Consider the following 24,167-nt stretch of genomic DNA (forward strand, 5'->3'; position numbering starts at 1 on the left):
TCTAGGTAGAAATCCCTCATACCTCTAAACAAAGAAGGAACATGAGGAAAAAAAGAGGAGAAAATGCCCTCTTCCTACTTCTAAGTTAGAAGAAATCTACTCACCATGAGACAGTGAGAGAATAGGATGGAAGCCAGAATCCAACACTGCAATTCGTTCCTTTAATGTCATAGTATCAACATCTATAGGCTTGATAGATGTCTTACATTCACACAGAATACAAGTATGAGGCCATTCACAGCTACACTTCATGGTAAGGGGTTTCTGTGGCTGAAAAGAAAAGAAACAATAAGCCAAGAATAAAGTTAACCATGCTTTAGCATTCTCATTTAGAAATTCTGAAGAGAATATTATAGTGTGGTTTTTGGAGGGGTTTAAAGGTAAGGAAGTTATTTATACATTCTCCCATAATATTCTGTTAACAACAAACTACTTGCATGTTGAAATGAAGAAGAGACAAGATACTATGTTTCTACTTAAATTGAAGGAAGCTATCAAAAGGTGCATATCAATTTTTATATTATAAGGAGATGAAACCTAAATAAAGCTGGAAAAAGACAAAACTTTGTGCTCCAAATTTTTTTCTTCCTTCCATCTCCTCCACCCCTTTCTCTATTTGGCAAATGATCCAATATAGTTTAAACATGTAATTCAATTTCTATACATATTTCCACAATTATCATGTTGCAGAAAAAAATCAAATCAAAAAGTAAAAAAATGAGAAAGAAAACAAAAAGCAAGTAAACAACAAAAAGAGTGAAAATATTATGTGGTGATCCACACTCAGTTCCCACAGTCCTCTGTCTGGGTGTAGATGGCTCTCTTTATCACTGAACAATTGGAATTGGTTTGAATCATTTCATTGTTGAAGAGAGCAATGTCCATCAGAATTGATCATCATATAATCTTTTTTTTAAAAAATTTTTTATTATAATAATTTTTATTGACAGAACCCATGCCAGGGTAATTTTTTTTACAACATTATCCCTTGCACTCACTTCTGTTTCGATTTTTCCCCTCTCTCCCTCCACTCCCTCCCCTAGATGGCAAGCAGTCCTATATATGTTGAATATGTTGCAGTATATCCTAGATACAATATATGTGTGCAGAACCAAACAGTTATCTTGTTGGATAGGGAGAATTGGATTCAGAAGGTAAAAATAACCCGGGAAGAAAAACAAAAATGCAAACAGTTTACATTCATTTCCCACTGTTCTTTCTTTGGGTATAGCTGCTTCTATCCATCATTGATCAAGTGAAACTGAATTAGGTCTCTTTGTCAAAGAAATCCACCTCCATCAGAATACATCTTCATACAGTACCATTGTTGAAATATATAATGATCTCCTGGTTCTGTTCATTTCACTTAGCATCAGTTCATTTAAGTCTCTCCAAGTCTCTCTGTATTCCTCCTGCTGGTCATTTCTTACAGCTGGTCATTTCTTACAGAACAATAATATTCCATAACATCCATATACCACAATTTACCCAGCCATTCTTCAATTGATGGGCATCCATTCATTTTCCAGATTCTAGCCACTACAAACAGAGCTGCCACAAACAGATCATCATACAGTTTTGTTGTTGCTGTGTACAACTATCTGATTCTGCTCATTTCACTTAGCATTAGTTCATGTAAGTCTCTCTAGGTCTTTCTGAAATCACCCTGCTGATCATTTCTAAAAGAACAATAATATTCCATAACATTCATATCCCATAACTTATTCAGCCATTCTCCAACTGATGAGCATCCACTCATTTCCAGTTTCTAGCACTACAAAAAGGGTTGCCACAAACATTTTTGCACATGTAGGTCCCTTTCCCTCCTTTAAGATCTCTTTGGGAATACAATCCCAGTAGTAACACTGCTGGATTAAAGGGTATGCACAGTTTGATAACTTTTTGAGCAAAGTTCCAAAATGCTCTCCAGAATGGTTGGATCAGTTCACAGTTCTACTAACAATGTATCAGTGTCCCAGTTTCCCCACATCCCCTCCAACATTCATCATTATCTTTTCCTGTCATTTTAGCCAATTTGATAGGTGTGGTGATACCTTAGAGTTGTCTTAATTCATATCTATGATCAATAGTGATTTAGGGCATTTTTTTCAAATAACTAGAAATGTTTTTAATTTCTTCATTTGAAAATTAAGACGTAAAATTCTTATTTACTCTTAATATATTTACCACCAGTTTTGAGTTAAGAATTCTCAATTCTCCCCTTGTGATCAAAAGCTTCATATATTATTGAGGATTTTAGAAATGAATCTGATCCAACCATTCTGGAGAGAAATTTGGAACTATGCTCAAAAAGTTATCACTGCATACCTTTAGCAGTGTTACTACTGGGCTTATATCCCAAAGAGATCATAAAAAAGGGAAAGGAACCTGTATATGCAAGAATGTTTGTGGCAACCCTCTTTGTAGTGGCCAGAAACTGGAAACTAAATAGATGCTCATCAATTGGAGAATGGCTGAATAAATTGTGGTATATGAATATTATGGAATATTATTGCTCGGTAAGAAATGACCAACAGGATGATTTCAGAAAGGCCTGGAGAGACTTACACGAACTGATGCTGAGTGACACGAGCAGGACCAGAAGATCCTTATATACTTTAACAATGATACTATATGATGATCAATTCTGATGGACCTGGCCATCTTCAGCAATGAGATAAACCAAATCAGTTCCAATGGAGCAGTAATGAACTGAATCAGCTACGCCCAACAAAAGAACTCTGGGAGATGACTAAGAACCATTACATTGAATTCCCAATCCCTATATTTTTGCCTGCCTGCATTTTGGATTTCCTTCACAGGCTAATTGTACAATATTTCAGAGTCTGATTCTTTTTGTACAGCAAAATAACAGTTTGGTCATGTAAAAAAAAAAAAAAAAAAAGAAATTAATCTGATAAGCTAACAAGTTTTCTAATAAAATCTTACTATACTTTTCTTTACATAACTAAAATGAATATTTAATTCAGTAAATGTTTAATTAAGCACTTACTATGTCTGAGGCACTGGGCTATATAGCTACATTGCTATATCGAATTTCTGCTTCTCTTGTTAATACTACCATCAGAATGACATTTTAAATTCCACTTTAAGACAAAAAAAATTCCACCCTTAAAGCCCTAAAAATAAGCTCCCTACTATTTTTAAAACAATTTAGAAATACTTGCTCTTAATATCAAAAAATTTTGTCAGGATGTGCTCACAATCAGTGATTCCTGTGTCTCCCCAAGTATATATACAGATGCCACTGATCTATTAGCAGCAATTAGACAGCTAGGTAGTTAGATAGATAGCTGGGTAGAGTGTTGGATCCAGAGACAGGAAGTCCAAAGTTCAAATATAGCAACAGACACTTACTAGATATGTGATACTGGTTAAATCACTTAACTTGTTGCCCCTAAACTGTGAAATAGGGATTATAAAAGAATCTTCCTCATGAGGTTGTTGTGAGAACTGAATGAGATAATGTTTGTAAAATACTTGTTACACAGAAGGTTATAGAAAAATGCTTATTTCCTTCCTCTCTTTTCCCTATAATAAGCTATTATTTCTTTTTAGACGTGGATTTTAATTTTTCTTTGAATGATAAAATGTCAGAATTTCCTTGCACTAAACTTTTTAAAAAAAGAATAATTTAATTTTATGCTCATCAAATCATAAATTCTGAAATAATAAAGTATTTTAAATTATTTTAAAAACAAAGGTATAGATAGACAAGTCCAAATCCTGGTGTTAATATCATTTTTAAGAAGACTATTATATTCACATAATCTCTGTACAAAGAATTATGTTTGCTGAATATATCTTCAAATTTTTGAATGAACGGCCTCAAAGATCCTGCATTTTATGCAAAGGAAAACACAAATTTAAAAAGTTAAATTTAAATCAAGATGTCTAGAAAGAATTATTACCTAAATAGTTGTCATTTGCTAATATTTCTAATGTTAAGTGAAGGTACTTACTTTGGGTTAAGATTTTGAAAACTGCTTATGAAATCCTTTATTCATTACTATACACTCTGCTAAAGACTCATGGACAAGAACATAAATAGGACACAGACAACTATGATATAAATATCTGTGCAGATAAATCTTACATATTTCAACTAGGCCTTTCCTTTCTATATTCTAGTCAAAGGACTTAGTAATATTAGGTTGTACAAATTTAGGATGATGACAAAAAAGAAAGGATAGGTATAAGAAATATCAACATGTAAAATTGGGTCGGTGGAAGGACTTAATTATTTCTAAGAGGAAATATGCAAATGAGGAAGCTGATGGTTACATTTTAAGGAGCAGAATAGTAAAAGAAACAAACTATAAGGAATAGAATTCTTGAAACTCAAATTTAAACTTTAAAAACTTTTTCACTGGTTGTTCTCCATTTCTGAAATTTTTCCATTCATCATCTTTGTCTTTTGGTCTCCTTGGCTTTTTTCAAGCACCACTTTTTACAAGAAGTCTTTCCTGATTCCTCCCTTAACACAACTGCCTTTTTTGTCTATCTCCTGTTTGTAGGTAACTATTTACATGTTGTTTCTTCCATCATACTATAATCTCTCTGAGAGCAGGGAATGCTTGTTTTGCCTATCTTTAATATCATCAGCACCTAGCAAAGAGCCTGGCGTAGTTCCTTTTTTTGTTAAATGTTATCCTCAAATTCGTGCATTGGTCATCAACTGCTTTAGCCAGATATACAATGCCACCTAAAATTTAAATCTACCTTTCTACTGAGGTATGAGACTGTGTTGGTCCGGAGCAGCTTGCGCTTCCTGTATCTGCACAAGGGGCGAATTCGGGCAGCAATACAACTGCTATCATATGGAGAGAAGGAAGTGGCTGGAGAATCCAATCGTTTCCGTTTATTGAATGTCTCTTCAGTAGGACAGTTGTTATCCAAGGAATTTGGCCGTGAACTGCAAATCAAAGAGAACAAATCAAATGTTATCCCTCAATTTTTCTGAAACTATAGATATTGAATAATAGAAATCTGTTAGAATTAGGATTCAAGAAATCAGTTCTAGTTCTTGAGTTTTTCTATGTTCGTGGTACTCTTACTTATATCCATTTCTCTCATTTTGAAGTTTTTCAAGGAAAAATTTCTGACAGAAATGCCAAAATATTATACTAATGACATGGCTATTTGTTAGAGAAAAACAACAGCTGAATCTAACAAGTACAAATTTATACTAACTGGAAAAGAAGTGAGAATATGTCCAATTTCTCCAGTGTAAGAGGTGATTTGAAGTATTATAAAATTATGTTGAACTTTTTTCTTTTTTTTTTCTTTTTTTTTAATTTAATAGCCTTTAATTTACAGGATATATACATGGGTAACTTTACAGCATTAACAATTGCCAAACCTCTTGTTCCAATTTTTCACCTCTTACCCCCCCCACCCCCCTCCCCTAAATGGCAGGATGACCAGTAGATGTTAAATATATTAAAATATAACTTAGATACACAATAAGTATACATGACCAAAACATTATTTTGCTGTACAAAAAGAATCAGACTCTGAATTATTGTACAATTAGCTTGTGAAGGAAATCAAAGATGCAGGTGTGCATAAATATAGGGACTGGGAATTCAATGTAATGGTTTTTAGTCATCTCCCAGAGTTCTTTTTCTGGGTATAGCTAGTTCAGTTCATTACTGCTCCATTAGATGTTGAACTTTTTTCAACCCTCCCTACACACACACACACACACACACACACACACACACACACCCTGCCCAAGTTGTTTGAGAAAACTCTCAATTCCAGCATTCATTAAAGAATACTTGAAGAATTAGAAGGCCTTTTAGGAATGCTATGGAATTGAAGAGGATGTTCCCAATATTATAAAATTAAATGATAAAAATGTAATTACTCCCTTGAATATAATACATCATACACTAATCCAGCTTATAATTCTTTGATGAATATGTGACTAGTTGATAAAAAGGAGCACTAGAAAATAGGAATGCTTTTCTGTTCTAAGCTAGATATGTTCACTGTCTTTTTTTTTAAATTATGAACAAGACGAAGGTAAGAGTCTTGTGAAGCCTCAAGTTATTTCTACTGTAGTATCAAGAATCATAAGAAGACTCTCATTGGCTACATAGTGAATCTGTTTCTGCACAGGTAATTAGGTTTCTCTACAGAATATATGAACTAGACCCCCCCCCTTCCCCATGGCTTTTATACATCATTCCCTACTTGCTGAGTGAGGTAGGAGAAAAAAGGATCAAGTTAGGTGGAATGAAAAGCCAATCTGTTATCCCCAGTGGTGGCTCAAAGTCTCTGGGGACACTTGCATTCTAAAAATAACCTGTAAAATTCAGCCAAAACTCTCCTACAGAGATTAATGAATGTATCACTTTCACATATTTAATGTATATTTTTATCCTCCTTGCTTAGAATTTTAATTTGTCTCAATCCAACTATATTAATTCCTGTGTATAGAATGCAAAGTAGCAAAACCCCTGCTTCCTGCTCTGAAGGATTTTTAATTTTTGGCATTAGAGGGGATGGGTGGATGGATGGGGACACACAAACATACACGAAAGATGCTAGTGATTAAATATTATGTCAATTGGTTTTAAATTTTTTATCTAATAGGGATATTAAGGAATGTTTAAACAATAGGTATACAGACTACCTTGGATAAAGCAGGGTTTTAGTTTGAGTAGGGAAAGAGTGGGAGATCCACATAGAAAACATGAGGTGAAATAGTAAAGGGACCTAAAATTTAAATGAAGGTATCCAAATATTTCCTTCCTTCTTTTCTAGAACTAGTCCCATAGTTTCAGTTCCTTAAAATATACAGTTTGAGAAATGTTATCCTGAGGAATTTGTTTTAAAAAAAGACACCTTTATTAGAAAAGTAAAGTGGCCTGAATCCATTTATTCTAGCAGTGGTTTAAACACACTATAGCTTTGCAATATGAACTCCTAAAAAGCCAAACTGCTTAGGATGTTCAAAGAAGTTAAAATGCTTTCTGTAGAAATAATAATTGGAACCAACAAGGCTGCTTAAGGTATGGAAAATTACCTTCCCAAAGAAGAAGAAACTTCTTTCATGATGCTTTATAAACTACCTCTTAGGTAGCAGGGAAGGTCCTAAGGCAATATTGTATTGTATGTTACATATATGTATGTACAATATGTAATATTGTATTGTAAGCCGTATCTCACAGTAGTCTTGTACCTGCTATAATATAGATTTATGGGGACCATGCAGGACAGTTCAGAAGTACCACTAAATAAAATCAGACAAGAAATTATTCATTCCCAGTTTGAAGAATTCCAACGAGAGAAACCAAGCAACTTCTGAAACAGCCCATTATACTTGACAATTGTTAAAAAGTCTTTCCTGACACAAAGACTAAATCTCCCTCTTTATAGTTTAGATATATTGCTTCTGATTCTACCCTGTAAGGTCAATAAGAAGGTTAAATTCCCTTTCACACTGAAAATACTTGTCAATTCTTTGAAAAAGCTATCATGAACCAGCTGAGCTTCTTTTTTCTAGGCTAAACATTGTTTATTTTCTTCAGCCAATCCTTATGTGGCACTCATCAATGATCTTTTGAGTAGCCCTCTCTACCTAGGTGCTGCATTTCATTCATATAGCTGAATGTAATTTCCTCCTGGAAACTCATTCTGGGCTCTCTGGAATTTCTGGGCTTTCATGACAGTACTCTTCCCTGGTAATAATTTCCTCCTAATAATCTGGTTATTCCTTTTCAGTCTCCTTCATTCACTCATCATCTGTTTCATACCCATAACTAGATATCTTTGGTATTCTTAGCTCTATATACTTTCTCTTTTGGTAAATGCATTATTTTCCATGGGTTCAATGATCATTTCTATGCCAATGAATCCCAAATCTATGTAATACCAAATTTTATAGATTTATATATTTTAGAGGCTCTAGATTTCTCCCATGAGATTCAATCCCTTAACACCAATTGATTGGACATTTAAAACTAAATGTTCTGGAAAAATCTCAGACAACACAATCAAAACACAATGTCCTTTCTCCTCAAACATACTCCTACTCCAAACTTTCCTATTTCTGTCTAATGTACCACCATAATTCCACTTTCCCAGCTCAACATACTCACTAACATCTTTAACTCTTCCCTCTCATTCACTCTACCTATCCAAATGATTACCAGATTTAATTTTTAATCTTGGTATTTCTTATATCTGATCCCTTCTCTGTCCACATAGCTACCATCTTAATTTAGGATCTCATCACTTTTTGTCAAAATTATAATGGATTCCTAATTGATTATGTCTTAAGCCTCTTTTCACATCACAGCTGCCAAAAAACAAACAAAAAAAATATCTCTTTAAGCTATCATTTGAGCATCTAACTCCCCTCCTAAAATGTTTCTTATTGTCTATAAAATCAAACAGGAATTCCTCTGTTCAGCCTTTAAAGCCAACCTTTACAACTTAATCCCAACTTATCTTTCCAGCCTCAAGATGAATTATTTCCCCCTACCTAACACTTTATCATCCTAACCAAATGGATTTCTCTTTATTCCTTATAAATAATATTCCACCTTGTGTCTGTACCAACCTCTCTCTACTTCATATAAATAACCTTCTTCCCTAAAGACACATCTCAAACACCACCTTCTACATCACGGGTTAACTTTTTTATTTCCAGTACTTTTTTGGTAATATAGTGAAGCCCATGTACTCCTTTCAAAATAGTTTTTAATGCATAAAATAAAATGGGAAGAAATGCTTAATTTTAGAGATTAATAAAAATAAAGATGTAATCCCTTCTCTTCATACAAATTCCCAAACCTCTTACAAGATGTGTAGATCAATGAGGTTCAACAAGTCACAAAGATGGGGAGTCATCCATAATACATTCACAGACTCTAACCATCTTCAGGTCAAGAGGCAAAGCTTTATTGAGACACTTAGTACACAAGCAAAGTTCTTAATGAATTTGCAATTAACAAGGAGGGGAAGTGAAACCTTTTATGAGAAAGGATCCCAAACAAGGTAGTTAATTACGTTGATTATTATGTTAATTATGTGTGTCAGTAAACAAACTGGTGGTGGCCATCCTGTTTATTTTCTTGGGAGTCTATAGGTTTTAACCTCCAAATTGTATAAGGTCAAAGTGGATGCCAATACAGGATAGTTCTGTCTGAATAAGATAACTCCACAGGATCAACTTATTCTTCACTAGGGCCCACTCAAATACTGGGCTGCTCTACCATGGACATGATCTTCTTACTCATTTCCCATGATCTACTCCTCCAGTTCCTTCAATTAGACAAGTCATAACGTTGATATTTTCATGATCCATAAATGAACATTTTCCATATTTACGAATTCTGAAATTCCTTTGTTTGACCATAATCTGTTGTCATTGCATTTCTCCCTGTGCCTTAAAATCCCAAACTCTATTCTTCTCCCCCTCCCCACCTTTTTTTTTTTTTATTATTATAACTTTTTATTGACAGAATCCATACCTGGGTAATTTTTTTTTACATTATCCCCTGCACTTACTTCTGTTCCGACTTTTCCCTTCCCTCCACCCCCTCCCCCAGATGGCAAGCAGTCCTATACATGTTGAATATGTCACCATATATCCTAGATACAATATATGTGTGCAGAACCGTGCAGTTCTCTTGTTGCACAGGAAGAATTGCATTCAGAAAAATAACCTGGGAAGAAAAACAAAAATGCAAGCACCAAATTCTATTTTTTATCCTTGCTTTCAATCCATGTACTCTTCAGTTCTTTCCCAGGCCACTGATACTGCGCTAGCTATATTCTCCTCTTTTCTCCATCTTGATCTCCTAGTGAAGCAGAGCTCTCCTGTGTCTCCTCAACCTATTGCTGATCTTACCCTGTCAAGGCTCAGCCTTGGATTACTGTTGCCTCTATTTCTACCCCCAGAGTGTAAAATGAAAGGTAGGGCAGGGAGAGAGAAAGGGAGAAGGAGAGGGATCACACAATTGTGTTGTATGGATTGACTACAAATTTATTACATAATCTCAACTGGAAACTCAATGAGGCAAGGTAATCTTTTTACAGCTTACTATAGCTTTTTTCCCTACTTTTTCCCTAGTCAAATCTCCCTTAGCACGCCTCTATCCCTACTTTCTAAGAACTTTGACTCATCTCAATGAAAAAAAAATTAAGACCTATTTGCTAGGAGTTCCCTCTTTTTTCCTCATCTCCCATCACCTGGATGCTTTCCAATACTATTTCCTCTTTGTCTCTAACAAGAGGTAGCCTTTCTCCTTGCCATAAGCATAAGTGAACCAATCCCCACCCTATTTATTCCCATAGCATATTATCTTCTCTAGGATGCTTATTCTTTTCACTGATCCTCAAATTTCCCTGTCCACTGGCTATTTCCTTACTGACTAGAAATATGTTCATATCCACACTGCCCTAAAGAATTCCTCATTTTATCTTTTTGTTTCTGCTAGCTCTCATCCACTCTTTCTTTTTCCCTCCTCAATAATATTTTTCTAAATACATGTAAAAACAGTTTGACATTCATTTTTGTGACAGACTTTTGTTTTCCAAAACGTTCTCCCTGCTTCACCTTCCTCCTCCCCAGGACAGAAAGCAATCATTTTAAACATATTTCCATATATGTCATGCTGTGCAAGAAAAATCAGATCAAAAGGGAAAAAACCATGAGAAAGCAAAAACAAACAAACAAAAAGGTGAAAATGCTATGCTTTAACCCGCAGTATACACGACTCTCCTTTTTGGATGCAGATGGCATTTTCCAGACCACATCTATTGGAATTGCCTTGAATCACCACATTGTTGAAACTCCTTTCTTTTGTGGATAAAACTCCTTGAAAAAGCCTTTTATAATTGGTTATCTTTACTTTCTTTCCTATTACTCTCTTTTTAGTTCTCTACACTGACTTCTAACTCATCATTTAAATCAAACTGTTCTTCCCAAAGTTACCCAAGATCTCAATAGCCAAATTTAATTTTCTCAATCCTCATACTTCTTTTAATCTTTCTTCAGTCTTTTATACTCTCTATCATCTTCACCGATTTGGTGTTTTCTTCTCTCTAGATTTTCATGACACTGCTCTATCCTGGTTCTCTTCCTATACATCTCACTATTTCTTTTTAGTCTCCTTTGACAGATTATTTAGGTTATACTCACTTACCATGGATGTCTCTAAAGGCTCTGTCCTGGTTTCTTGTCTTCTCTCTCCATATTATTGTGGTTAATTTAATTTAATAGCTTCCATGTATTCAACAAACATCTCTATGGTATGATGACTCCCATTTCTACTTGTACAATCTAACCTCTTTCCTGATCTGCGATCTTGCATGTCAATCTGCCCATTGGACATCTTAAAACTGGATATTTTGTCCTCTTGTGGATACTTATCCTATTGCTGATCTTGCCCTGCCAAGGCTCAGTCTTGGACTACTCTTACTTTTTTGTCTTTGTTCCTACTTACATGCTGTTGAATGAAATGAAAGAGGGAACAGAGAGGGGGCTGGGATCATATAATTGCACTAGCTGGATAATCACAACTGGGATCTCACTGAGGCAAGGTAATCTTTTTACAGCTTACTACAGACATCTTAAATTCAACTTACAAAAAAAATTCAGATTTTCCCTAAAAACTGCCCCCCCCCCCTCCTGACTTTACTGTTACTATCAAATATACCATCATCCTCCATGTCACTGAGAGGCCCAATCTAGATATTGCTCTTACTCTCTCTCACTTTTAATATCCAATCTGGTTCAAGTCTCTCTCTCACTTTTAATATCCAATCTGGTTCAAGTCTGATTGTTCTTTTTTGTTATTGTTGTCATCAATGTATTTTTCTTAGTATTATTGAGTATCTCCAATTTACTCTCTGTATCTTATTTGAATATAGTTATTTTCATGTTGCCTACCCAGTTAGAAAGTGAACTTGAGAAGAAAGGACTGAGGTTTTAGTTTTTTGGGGGTAGGGTGGGGTGAGGTGGAGTAGCATGAGGAAGGTTTTTCTTGTGTCCTCAGTGTTGAGCACAGGATTGGGCATGTAACAGGGTAATAAGACCATAATACATAATTTATACATATTTATACATAATACATAATGCCATAATTTGGGTTCTTTTTCTTTAAAAAAAATTTTTTTTGGGGGGCAGCTAGGAGGTACAGTGGATAGAGCACTGGCCCTTTAGGTCAGGAGGATCTGAGTTCAAATCTGGCCTCAGACACTAAACACTTCCTAGCTGTGTGACCCTGGGCAAGTCACTTAACAAATTATAATTTTTTTTGGTTTTACACACACACACACACACACACACACTCCATTAAAAAAAACTTATTTCCTTATAAATCATATTGGGAGAGAAAAACAGAACAAAAGGGAAAAACCACAAGAGGGGAAAAAAGAGAAGAATAAGAAAAAAAAAGTGGACATAGCATGTGTTGATTTACATTCATTCTTCATACTTTCTCTGGATGCAGATGACATTTTCCATCCAAAGTTTATTGGGATTATCTTAGACCACTGAACTGCTGAGAAGAACAAAGTCTATCATAATTGATCATCACATAATTTTGCTATTACTGCATAAAATGTATTTCTGGTTCTACTTGTTTTGCTCAGCACTGGTTTGTGCAAATCTTTCCAGGCCTTTCTAAAATCAGCTTGTTCATATAACAATTTTTTTGTACAAAGAGTAATCCAAGACTGAGCCTTGGCAGGGCAAGATCAGCAATAGGATAAGTATCCACAAGAGGACAAAATATCCAGTTTTAAGATGTCCAATGGGCAGATTGACATGCAAGATCGCAGATCAGGAAAGAGGTTAGATTGTACAAGTAGAAATGGGAGTCATCATACCATAGAGATGTTTGTTGAATACATGGAAGCTATTAAAAAAAATTATTTTATAAAAAACAATATTCTGTTACTTTCATAAACCATAATTTATTCATCTATTCCCCAATTGATGGGTGTCTATTTATTTTCCAATTCTTTGCCACTATAAAAAGAGCTGCTACAAACATTTTTACGTATGTGGGTCCTTTCTCCTTTTTTATTCTCTCTTTATGATACAGCCCCAGTAGACACTCTACTGGATCAAAGGGTATGTACAGTTTGATAGTCCTTTGGGCATAATTCCAAATTGTTCTCCAGAATGGTTGGATCATTTCACAACTCCGCACTGCTGAAAATGCAATGCATTAGTGTCCCAGTTCCCCCCCCCCCATTCCCTCCAACATTTATCATTGTCTTTTCCTGTCACTTTAGCCAATCTGAGAGATGTGCGCAGGTACCTCAGAGTTTTTAAATTTGCATTTCTCTAATCAATAGTGACATAGAGTATTTTCCATATGATCATAGATGGCTTTAATTTCTTCATCCGAAAATTATGTAGTCATATCCCTTGACCATTTTATCAATTGGGGAATGACTTGTATTGTCATAAATTTGACACAGTTCTTTATATAATAATTTTGGAAGTGAGACCATCAGAAACAATAGATATAAAAAGTTTTTCCCCAGCTTTGTGCTTCCTGTTTAATCTTGTTTCTGTTGGTTTTGTTTGTGCAAAAACTTTTAAATTTAATGTACTCAAAGTTGTACATTTTGCCTTTCATAATGTTCTCTAGTTCTTCTTTGGTCAAATTTGTACCTTCTTTAAACTATCCCTTGCTCTCCTAATTTGCTTATAGTATCACCCTTTACACCTAAATCATGTACCCATTTTAACATCATTTTGGTATGGGGTGTGAGACATAGGTCTATGCTGAGTTCCTGACATTTTCCACTTTTACCTGCGATTTTTGTGAAATAGTGAGTTTTGTCTGGATGCAGATAGTGTTTTCCATCCAACCTGAAGTTTTATTAAATATTAGATTACTATAATCACAGATTATTGTGTCATATGGCTAATCTATTCCACTTCCACCACACTCCATTTCTTAGCCAGTACCATATGTTTTTGATGACTGCTGCTTTATACTAAGAGTTTTAGGCTAAGCCATGGTCCTTTGTATTTTTTTTTTCCTTTAATTCCCTTAATATTCTTGACCTTTTGCTCTTCCAGATAAATTTTGTTATTTTTCCTAAATCTTATAAAATAATTTTTTGACAGTTTGATTGGTATGGCACTGAACAAGTAGACCAATTTAGATAGAATTGTCCTTTTTATTATATTAACTCAACCTACCTATGAGCAATGGATATTTTTCCAATTGTTTGTTAAATTCACTTTATATGCATGAAAAATCGTAATTGTGTTCATATAGTTCCTGGGTTTGTCTTGGTGGGTAAATGAATAATTTATTGACATAACTTCTGCACTTATTTTTCAGCAACCACAAAGGTTTTCTTTGTGCACTAAAAAGTAACTCAACTAGTAACATCTCACTACACGTAAGAAATGGGCAAGAAAGACAGAAGTAGTATATTTCAAAAGAATCAGTAACCTTAATAATGGTGCAATATCACCTTAATTATTTTGAGAAGTAAACAGCAACTTCAAATGATGACAATAAAGATAAAACAAAGTATGGCCCAAAAAAGCTTCTAAGCAGTTACAAAAAGATATCAAAGTCTATGTACTAAATAGAGAGCTTATGTACTTTATTTATGGACTTTAGATCTTTATTCTGAACCTATTTACTTTTTTTTTTAATCCATAAATTCTAACAAAAAATGGTAATCTTATTTCTCAGTTCAAAGGAATTAAAAGCAAGAAAATATTCCAATTAGTCTCGCTAGTTCTTTTGATTTCTCTATCTCCTCCTATCCTTTAAAACCTAATGATCATATCCTCCGTCTTTGGGACTATAGCTAATATCACAGACAACATCAATTCTACACTTAACAGTTGTATTTATGTCCAACTTTTATCTCTCCTTTCCTCTAAATCCTAAGGTCACATTCCTAACTGCTCATGGACATCCTATCTCAAACTCAAAACATAGAAAAGTGAACTTTCTCTATTCCAACTCAAACCCAAAGCATTTCTCTTGGTAACATTCTATTTCTCATAATAGAATCAACATTCTTCTTGGCTTGAAAATCTGTAAATAATTTTTACTACTTCTTCTCCATATCTGATAAGCACAGATTTAGGGGAAAAAAAGGGAGCTAAAGGGGTTGCATAGTCTAAACTCCTTACTTTTTGAGAAGGAACAGAGTTCAGGAGGGGTAAGTGAAATGCTCCAGGTAATACAGGTAATATCAGAGGTATAATTTGAACCCAGTTTCTCTAATTCTAGAGTCAATGATCTTTCTACCACACTATGCTCTGTTACATATTCTTCCTTTGAAGCATCACTTGTATATCTTTCTTTTAATTTACACTACCATCTTAGGCAAGTTCTTACTACTTTTTTTGTATTCTTTCTAGCTTACAGTTCATCCTGTAAAGCTGTAATAACAATAATATCCAATTGTGGGAAGAATCTATGATTTTATTGGCATGGGGAACTCTTACAAATCTCAACCCAAGGAAGTCTTAGTAGATAAGATCTAGGGAAGCTTTTTGAGGGACAAAGAGCTAAAATGGTTTATTCAGTCTCAAAGCTAGTAAAAAGGGAAAGGTAAAATCTGAGCTGAGGTCTTCCTGATTCCAAACACAGCATGCTATCTACTATACGAAGGTGCTACTACAAGTTTTACATATATTCTCTAGGTAATTCTCTTAAGAAACCTGTGAATTAAGTACTACAGATATTATCAACCATTATTTTATTCATAGGGAAACTGATGTTAAGAGAGATTTAAGTTCCCTCTTGTCTATAAGTAAAAACAAAACAAATACAAAGAAATACCAAAGATAGGATTTTTGAACACAGATGTTGCTTGATACAGAATCCTTTCTATTACACCAATTCAATCTTATCAAGATTGCAGTCACTCTCCTGTTCAAAAACTTATTCCCCATTGCCCAAAGGACAGAATTAAAATTCTTTGGTGTAGTATTCAAGTCCCTCTACAAAAAGGGCTCAAGCTAGTTTTCTAACTTTATTTTCAACAATTTCTTAACTTTTTAGTCAAATTGTCTCATTCCTTGTCTTCCAAATCCACCCTTAAACTTCATGCTTTTTGTTCTTATTTTGATTTTTACTTTCTCCCCCTTCTCAGATTTAAACAAATCTTCTAAGAGCCAACTCAAATCTTATCTTCTTTATGAGAACTGATCATTCCAGTCTGAATACTAGAAACTCTTCAAGTAATTATTTCCTATACAATTCCTTAGGCAACCAATTATGTTCAGTCTTTTCTTTTTGTCTTGGACTCAAAAATCTTTTATTCTTTTTTAATTGCTTTTTTGTGTTTTTTGCCTTCTTTTTCCTTTTTTGTACATTATAAATTATTTATGGATAAGAGTTGTGGCTCATACTCTTTGTAACCTCCACAGTACCTGGCACAATGTAAAAAAAAAATGATTGGGGGTAGAGCTGTGGTTCCCATAGGGTATGCAGTAGGTATGCCATACACTTTACTGTCCTGGATCCATTTAAAACATCCTGTTTTTTTCCCCCCAAAATAAATTTAACTCCTTTTTAGCTTCCAAAAGCTTATGAAGCATCAGAACTTCTAGAATGACCTATTGAAATGAAAGATATTACACACCTTTATTTTGAAATGTCATCTTACTCCACCCTCCAGACCCTGCCCCCAGCCCCAGCTTGCTCTGTGATCTTCCTGGCTTGGCATGGGGAAGGTTTTGAAAGCAGCTCTGTCCACAGAAGGAACAAAGACACCCCCCTCCACTGCGAATCCTAGGGAAGTAAAGAGAGAATAGGATAAGAGCATTGGGGGTAGAGAAGGAAAGGTAAAACCTGGTAATAGGTCTGGAAATGAGTGTCAGAGAAACCTGTTGTGCTAATCACCCTCTTTTTTCTGTGAGATTTAGTGACACTACCCTCTTCTGGTTTTCTTCCAACCTAACTGGCCTTTCCTTCACAATCTCTGCTGGTTCAACATCCCTATCTCCTGTGTTCATACTTAAAAGCTCTATTCTGGCCCTTAATAGTCTTTCTTTACAATCTCTTAACTTGGTATGGTCCCCATGAGTTAAACAATAATAGCTATAAAGATTATTTATTTGTCTTATGTAACCTTCTAATGTCTTTCCAGAGTCACTTTTTACCTGGGCCTTTCCTGATTCTCTCAGTCGCTAATTCATTTCTGATAAAATTGGCTTGTGTCTGTTTTGTAAATGTTTACATAAACATGTATATATTATCCTTCCTGAAAGAAGAGATGCTCCTTGAGGGGAATTCACTTTTTGTCATTTTGTCCACTATATCTGATAGGGTGCTTGAAATATAAAATGTTTGGTGTATCCTTATTCCTTACAGTAAAAGAAAAGAAAGAAAAAGAAAGAGAGAGAGGGGGGGGGGGGGGGGGGGGGGGGGAGGCAGGCAGGCAGGCAGACAGGAAGAAAGAAAACTGTTTTGTGTGCAAAATAAAGTTTGGAGAATCACTGGAAGACAGCAGATAACGTGGAAGTGGTAAAGATGATTATCCCCCCCCCCAGCCAAATATGAGGTTTTCATTTGTCCATCATGCTAAGAGTTTGTGGAACTGAATAAGAGATAGTAGAGAGGACAAAGGGGTTAAGGATGAGTAAAGAAAATCAATGCAAAGAAGTGCTCACTGCACTGGGTTAGGAGTCAAGAAGATTTGAGTTCAAATCCATCCTCAGACACTTAAGAGTTGTATGACCGTAGGCAAATCACAACCTCTATCTGCCTCATTTACTTTTACTGTAAAATGGGGATAATAATAGCACCAACCTCTTAGGACTGCTATTAGGATCAAATGAGACAATGCTTGTAAAGTGCTTAGTACAGTTTCTGGCACATGTGGTAGGCCCTAAATAAATACTTTAAGGAAAATGCTCCGTATAAAGTAAGTGCTTAATAAATGTTCTTCCATTCAGATTCCAAATCCAGCCTTCTTTCCACTGCAAGAACCACTTGAGTAATATAAGAACTACACTTGGACTATATGATGATCAATTTTGATGGACATGGCTTTCTTCAACATCGAGATGATTCAAAACAGTTCCACTTGAGAGAGAAACATGGGAACAGAGTGTGGAACACAACATAGCATTCGTACTCTCTTTTGTTATTTGCTTGCATTTTGTTTTCTTCCTCAGTTTTTCTTTTTCTTCCTTCTTGACTGATTTTTCTTGTGCAACAAGATAACTATAAATATATGTGTGTGTGTGTGTAATATATATATATATTGGATTTAACATGTAGTTCAACATTAACATGTATTACACTACCTGTCAGCCAGGGGAGGGGGTATGAAGGAGGAGAAAATTTGGAACAAAAGGTTTTGCAAGGGTCAATGGGTCAATATTGGAAAAATTATCCATGCATATGCTTTATAAATAAAAAGCTTTAATTTTAAAAAAAGGATATAAGAACCAACCCCCCTTCCCAAAAAAAGAACTACACTTGGTATGAAGAGGTACTGTTAAAAGGCTAATTAATGTGTTACATTAGGTGCTCACTTTCTCTTTTTTCACCAATCCTAGTAAGTCAATCAAGTAAAGGCCATGTCTTTGCAGGCAGAATCATTTCAAGATGAAGAGAACCAGGGACAGGAGCAGGAACAATAAGCCAAAAAAAAAATCAAGGAGTCATTCACAGTAGTTATGATGATACTGACTCCAGGAAATTCCTTTGGGATTAAGTTTACATGCCTAGTATTTCATAGTCTTTAGGCAAGTTTTAATATCCACGGGCCATCTTGATCTTTCCTCCAACACAGGTGATGTTTAGAATGAATTATGCCATCCACTTTGATTTCTCTCTCCATTGAAATTCCCTTATACTTATCTTCATATAAGTTTTTGAAGCCAGAAAGAGCCTTAAGAGATCATTTCATTTATAGAAGTAAAAGTTCAGAAAGAGTATGACACTTCCGTTAAACAATAGGTTATATACAGCGTTAGTCACAAGTAGACCAATTATCTTCTTTCCTATCTAGGTCAATAAACAACACTACTTCCTTGTGCTGAGAATTTTGTGGCATGAAATATTACTCAGAGTAATCCTACTTCCACCTTTTGGGGAAAAGTCTAGGTAAGGTACAAAATAAATTTATTTTGTCTGACTGCCTTTTTTATGACAGCGGGTTTAAAGGGAAGGGGTAACCACTGAAAATGCTTAAAGAAAAAAGTATAAGCAAAACATTTAAAAAAATAAAAATATCTGTGCCTTCTTCCCTCATGCTAAAATTGTTGCTTTATTAAAGTATGATGTGGACTTATGTGTCAACTACAAGAAAAGCAAATGATGCTCAATTTTGATGGACATGGCTTTCTTCAACATCGAGATGATTCAAACCAGTTCCAATGTACTTTTGTACATTATAGGTACAATTCCTGGGTGACAAAATTCTAGGAACATCCAAGTAGCTTTGATGAAGTATAATTCTTAAAAAAAAAAAAAAAAAAGAATATATAATGCTAAAGATTGCATTCTAGAGCAACAAAATTTCAAGCCAGGTTCAATATCTGAGTTGAGAATTTGTAATGGAAAACAAAGTTTATAAATGCTAGAGTAACAAAATGTATGTATAATCCATCTGTAACACTTTGTTCCACCTAGGTTCTCAGAAGTTTTGTTTTTTGTTTGGTTACTAACTGAAATTATTTCAATGTTTATTAAAGAAAAGCATTAGAGGTTGAAGGGTCATATATAACAACAAAATAAAAGAATTATAAACAACTCAGCAACAAATTCAGCTCCTCATTTCCAAATCAAAAATTATTTTGCTTAAAAAAAAAAATGCCATTTTAATCAAATCAAGAAGCCCACTAAATTTATGGTGCATCTTTGAAAAACAATTTGCTTTAGAAAATATTTCTCTGTAATTTTCTTTTAATGGAAGAAAAAGCTAATGTAAGGATAAGCTAAATAGGTGAATAACTTAAAACGGAATTTAGACAAAAACACCAAAATAAAAGGATTCAAGGACATTAAAGCAATTGCAAATGAAGCCAGGTTTCAGTTTTCATGCAATGACAAATTGGTGACATAATAGGAAAAAAACTCAAACCTACAATTATGAAAAGAAAATAAGAGCATTTTTGGAGGAGGTTCTAAGAAGAATGTGCCTGAAAAAAATACCTAAGAAGCAATGATTATATAAAAATTTTTCTTAGGAATACAGACTCACCTGATTCTTTTTGTACAGCAAAATAATGTTTTGGTCATGTATACTTATTGTGTATCTAAGTTATATTTTAATATATTTAACATCTACTGGTCATCCTGCCATTTAGGGGAGGGGGTGGGGGGGTAAGAGGTGAAAAATTGGAACAAGAGGTTTGGCAATTGTTGATGCTGTAAAGTTACCCATGTATATATCCTGTAAATAAAAGGCTATTAAATAAAAAAAAAAAAAAAAAAAAAAAGGAATACAGACTCACTATATTATGAGGAAATATTGGGAAAGATAAAAATTATAATAAGGCAAGTAACTGGTAGAATTTTTATTTAAACCAGAAAAGGATCACCAAGAAAAAAAGCGTGCTAATGAACAATAAATCATTTGTTAAGATTTGACAATTAAGAAAAATAGTTAAATCCAGTATCTTGTTTTTCTGTTATTATTTATCTTTTCATAAATAATCATTTTTAGAATTTTAGAATTGTTTTCTATTTTCCCCTTCATTTAAAATATATCAATATCTACTGAGGACTTACTTTCAAGGTAGTATTTCTGGAACAAAGATTTCAGGCATGCTACTCCCAGTTCAAGAAATATGATGGGAAAGGGATTCATAAGAAATCTTTTATTAAAGAATTAGAAATTTAATATTAATTATCAATACAAACAAGTAAATTTGTTTAGTAATGATTTATCCTTAAATTAATCAAAGTATTGTAAGACATTTTATAATTATTCCCTCAAAGTTTCTTCCATTAGAATTCTTTGTCCATCTACATTTTTCCTCCTATGATCTCAATGCATACTCCATTCTTGAGGACATTTTAGTTTCCTCTTTGTTTCAAAATTGGAAGTTCTTTTGACATCAATTTCTACCTATGTGACTAAAAGTTTTGGGGAAGATTGGTATTTCTTTTGCATATACTTATATATGCAAATGTTTCATCCAATAGAACAAAGGAGGACAACGTACATTATCTAGCACAATGATACATACATAGTACATACTCAATAAATATTTAATAATTATGTTTTTTCTTACTTTGAATAATATAATATGTAAGGTACATTACAATGTGCTACAATAATAGTATTACATGGGACTTTATTATAGTTCTTAATTATACCCAGCATATTAAAAAGATAAGAGCTAAGAGTATGAAATCGCAATTTTCCATCTTTATAAGGGAACCTAAGAATAGTACAAACTGAAATTAACACAAAATATCAAAGCAATTTTAGCCAGCAACGAACTTTTTAACTATTAATTTTATTAAACCAGAGCAACTGACAAAACACTAAAAATTATGATTCCCACTTCCTCTTACTCCTTTTGTATAACTTCTGTTGCTCCAAATGGATGATTTTAGCTCCTAAAAAATGAGATGATACTTCTGATGAATTTGGATAGAAGAATCATTTTGAAATCTGCAAAATTTTTACAATACAAGTAAGCTAGAACCATGGAATTTTAGGTCTGGAAGAAATCTTAGATCTAGTTTAATACCATTTTACAGAACAGCAGTTCTCAAAGTGTGCTTCAGAGACTCAAAGAGGTCAACAAAGTCAAAGTATAACATTGACATTAAATTTTTAATATGATAAACAGCAATAGCTATAACCTTCAAAACTTAAATTCTTTGGGGGAAGGGTGTATTTTTAAGAGTACAACGGAGTTTTAAGATCACAAGTTTTAAGAATCACTTTTATAGATGAACTGAGCCATTCAGAGGTTAAGTAACATCCCAAAGACACACTAGTAGCTATTAGCAGAGCTGGAGCTAAATCTAGGTTTGACCTTTTATTTATCTTAAATTTTTTTTTTCTAAGAAAGGTGATGCAAAGCATTGGAACCCAATTTAAAAACTAGGTTTGTAGCTTCTTCCCCTCCCCCAGTCTCTTTAAAAAAATAAATTATGGAGGAGTTAGAGGAGAATCCTCCCATTATACTCAATACCCAAGACACAGCATGGTAGAATAGATTGAAGTGCTAGGTAGGAAATTAAGAAGACTTAGATTTCATCTCTGACTGCTGACTCTGAGTAATTTACTTAATTTCTAGATATCTCAGATAACTTTTTAAGACTTTAAGACAACTTTTAAGCCTTGAAAACCTGGAGCTGGTAACCTATCCTAAAAAAATTTCAAATGTTTCACATATTTCTATATACTCTGCATTTGGCAAGCAGTTTTTAATTACTATACTGAATCTAATTCCTGAATCCCTGAATTCAGAGAGATATGCAAAAACAGGTGTTTGGTTTTTTTTAATTTGCTATGATTTAAAAAGTAAAGTATTTTTCTGTTTAAGGTCACAACTATTATTAAATAGCTCCTTCAATGGCAAATGGACACTTAATTATATTTATATCATAGGATAATTTTAGATAAGCCAAGCCTTTACTTAACTGTGGTTTATAATAACTCAGAGCTAGTTTCACAAGAAAGTTTGAAAAGGATAGGAGCCTATTATCAAATGTAAAAGTTTAAATGAAGCATCACTGAGAGAAGGCTGACATTGTTAGTTTAACCTTCTAGATCAACTATTTATTTTACCTTGCATCCTTAATACATCAAAGAAGAGTGGGCACAATATTAATTTAAAATGTAAAACTAATTCATGGAATTCAAATACATACATTCATACCCTTTCCTCAATATCTATCATGTTTAATGTAGCATGGCATGGTAAGATCAAATCTTGTGACTATGGATCAAATCACTTATTTAATCTCTGAAAATTCCAAATAATTCTCTGATTATAAGTTGCAGAGAAGTTTCCAATGAGTATTAGCAGAAGGAGGCTTCTTACTAGGAAGTACTTACAAAAAAGAATCACAGTTCCACCTGTTCTTTGTTTGGCCCTAAAAGTATAATGAAGAACACTAAGTTTTGGGAAAAAATAAAAAACAAATAAGACATAAATTCTGATCAGAAAGAATACCTATCCTTAGATAATTTAAAATACAAAGGAATTTAAAGTTTACTTTTTACTTGACTCTGAAACTTTTTTATGAAGTTCTATTGTAGGGATAACATGTAATATATTGATAGCTCATTTTAAACTAATTAATGAAGCCATATGCTAATTTCTCCCATATTGCCTCTCTAAGCTCTAAGCAACATCTGTATTATGTTATGGGTTTCATGAATAGCAAGAAAAAAGGGGAGAAGTTAGCTGTCAAAGTAAATAAAATAAATTCTGACTGTGATACATGAAGATTTAAATGCAAAAAAATAGCAGAATAGTATAAAGGAAATGTTTGAGTTCAAAAGTAGGTGGGTCAGTCATTTAGAAAGAATGAGAGGTAAGAACTATGGTGGCCAAAGAGGATTAAAGGTCTAGAGAAGGCTTCCAACACTTCAGGTTGTGTGCACACATATATGTACATGTATGTATGTAACAAGAATTAAAGACTATAAGAAGATATGGAAGACTAATAATTAGTACTACTTGTGAGCACAATTAGCACGGATCACTTAAGTGATGAGTTCCACTGAATTACATGAAATATTAACTGCTAATATTGAGAGTATATTAGATGTGAACAAAGCAAGTGGTAATGTTGATGGACAGGTATGGTACCAAGTATATACTTATGATTTCTCTGGTTTTAGAGGACTACTGGTGAGAAACTTCCTCAACTAATATGGATTGGCCACTTCACAAGAAGTCCCCAAAAAGGGTATATGATTTACTCTAGGTCACTGAGTCAATATGTGTCAGAGATGGGATTTGAACTCAGGTCTTCCTGATTTTCAGGTAAGCTTTCTACCTTTTTTAATCTATACTGCTTTTTGAATTAAAATTATAATAAAATAGGAACCAATTAAGTAATGTTAATTTGAAAGCCAAACTTCAACTACCCAGTGAAAATAAAATAATTTGCCAATAGAGATTTGAATTAATTGTATATTGACAAAAATTTATCCAATGGCCTATGATCAATCCCCTTAATAAAAATAGCCCAGTAATG

At 33.9% G+C, this 24,167-nt stretch overlaps 1 protein-coding gene across 3 annotated transcripts in view; it reads right to left on the minus strand.

The window, feature by feature from the left end:
* LOC100922452 (KAT8 regulatory NSL complex subunit 1) overlaps nucleotides 1–24,167 on the minus strand; it is a 132,703-nt gene that overhangs the window by 25,303 nt on the left and 83,233 nt on the right. For all 3 annotated transcript variants that reach the window (XM_031960931.1, XM_031960924.1, XM_031960916.1), the window contains 2 exons: nucleotides 4,744–4,936; nucleotides 105–270 (listed from right to left, as the gene is read on the minus strand). In XM_031960931.1, coding sequence (XP_031816791.1) covers nucleotides 105–270; nucleotides 4,744–4,936 — 359 coding nt within the window. The remainder of the gene's footprint in view (nucleotides 1–104; nucleotides 271–4,743; nucleotides 4,937–24,167) is intronic.

The sequence above is a fragment of the Sarcophilus harrisii genome, chromosome 1 (assembly GCF_902635505.1).
Source record: "Sarcophilus harrisii chromosome 1, mSarHar1.11, whole genome shotgun sequence".
Classification (NCBI taxonomy): Eukaryota; Metazoa; Chordata; class Mammalia; order Dasyuromorphia; family Dasyuridae; genus Sarcophilus; species Sarcophilus harrisii.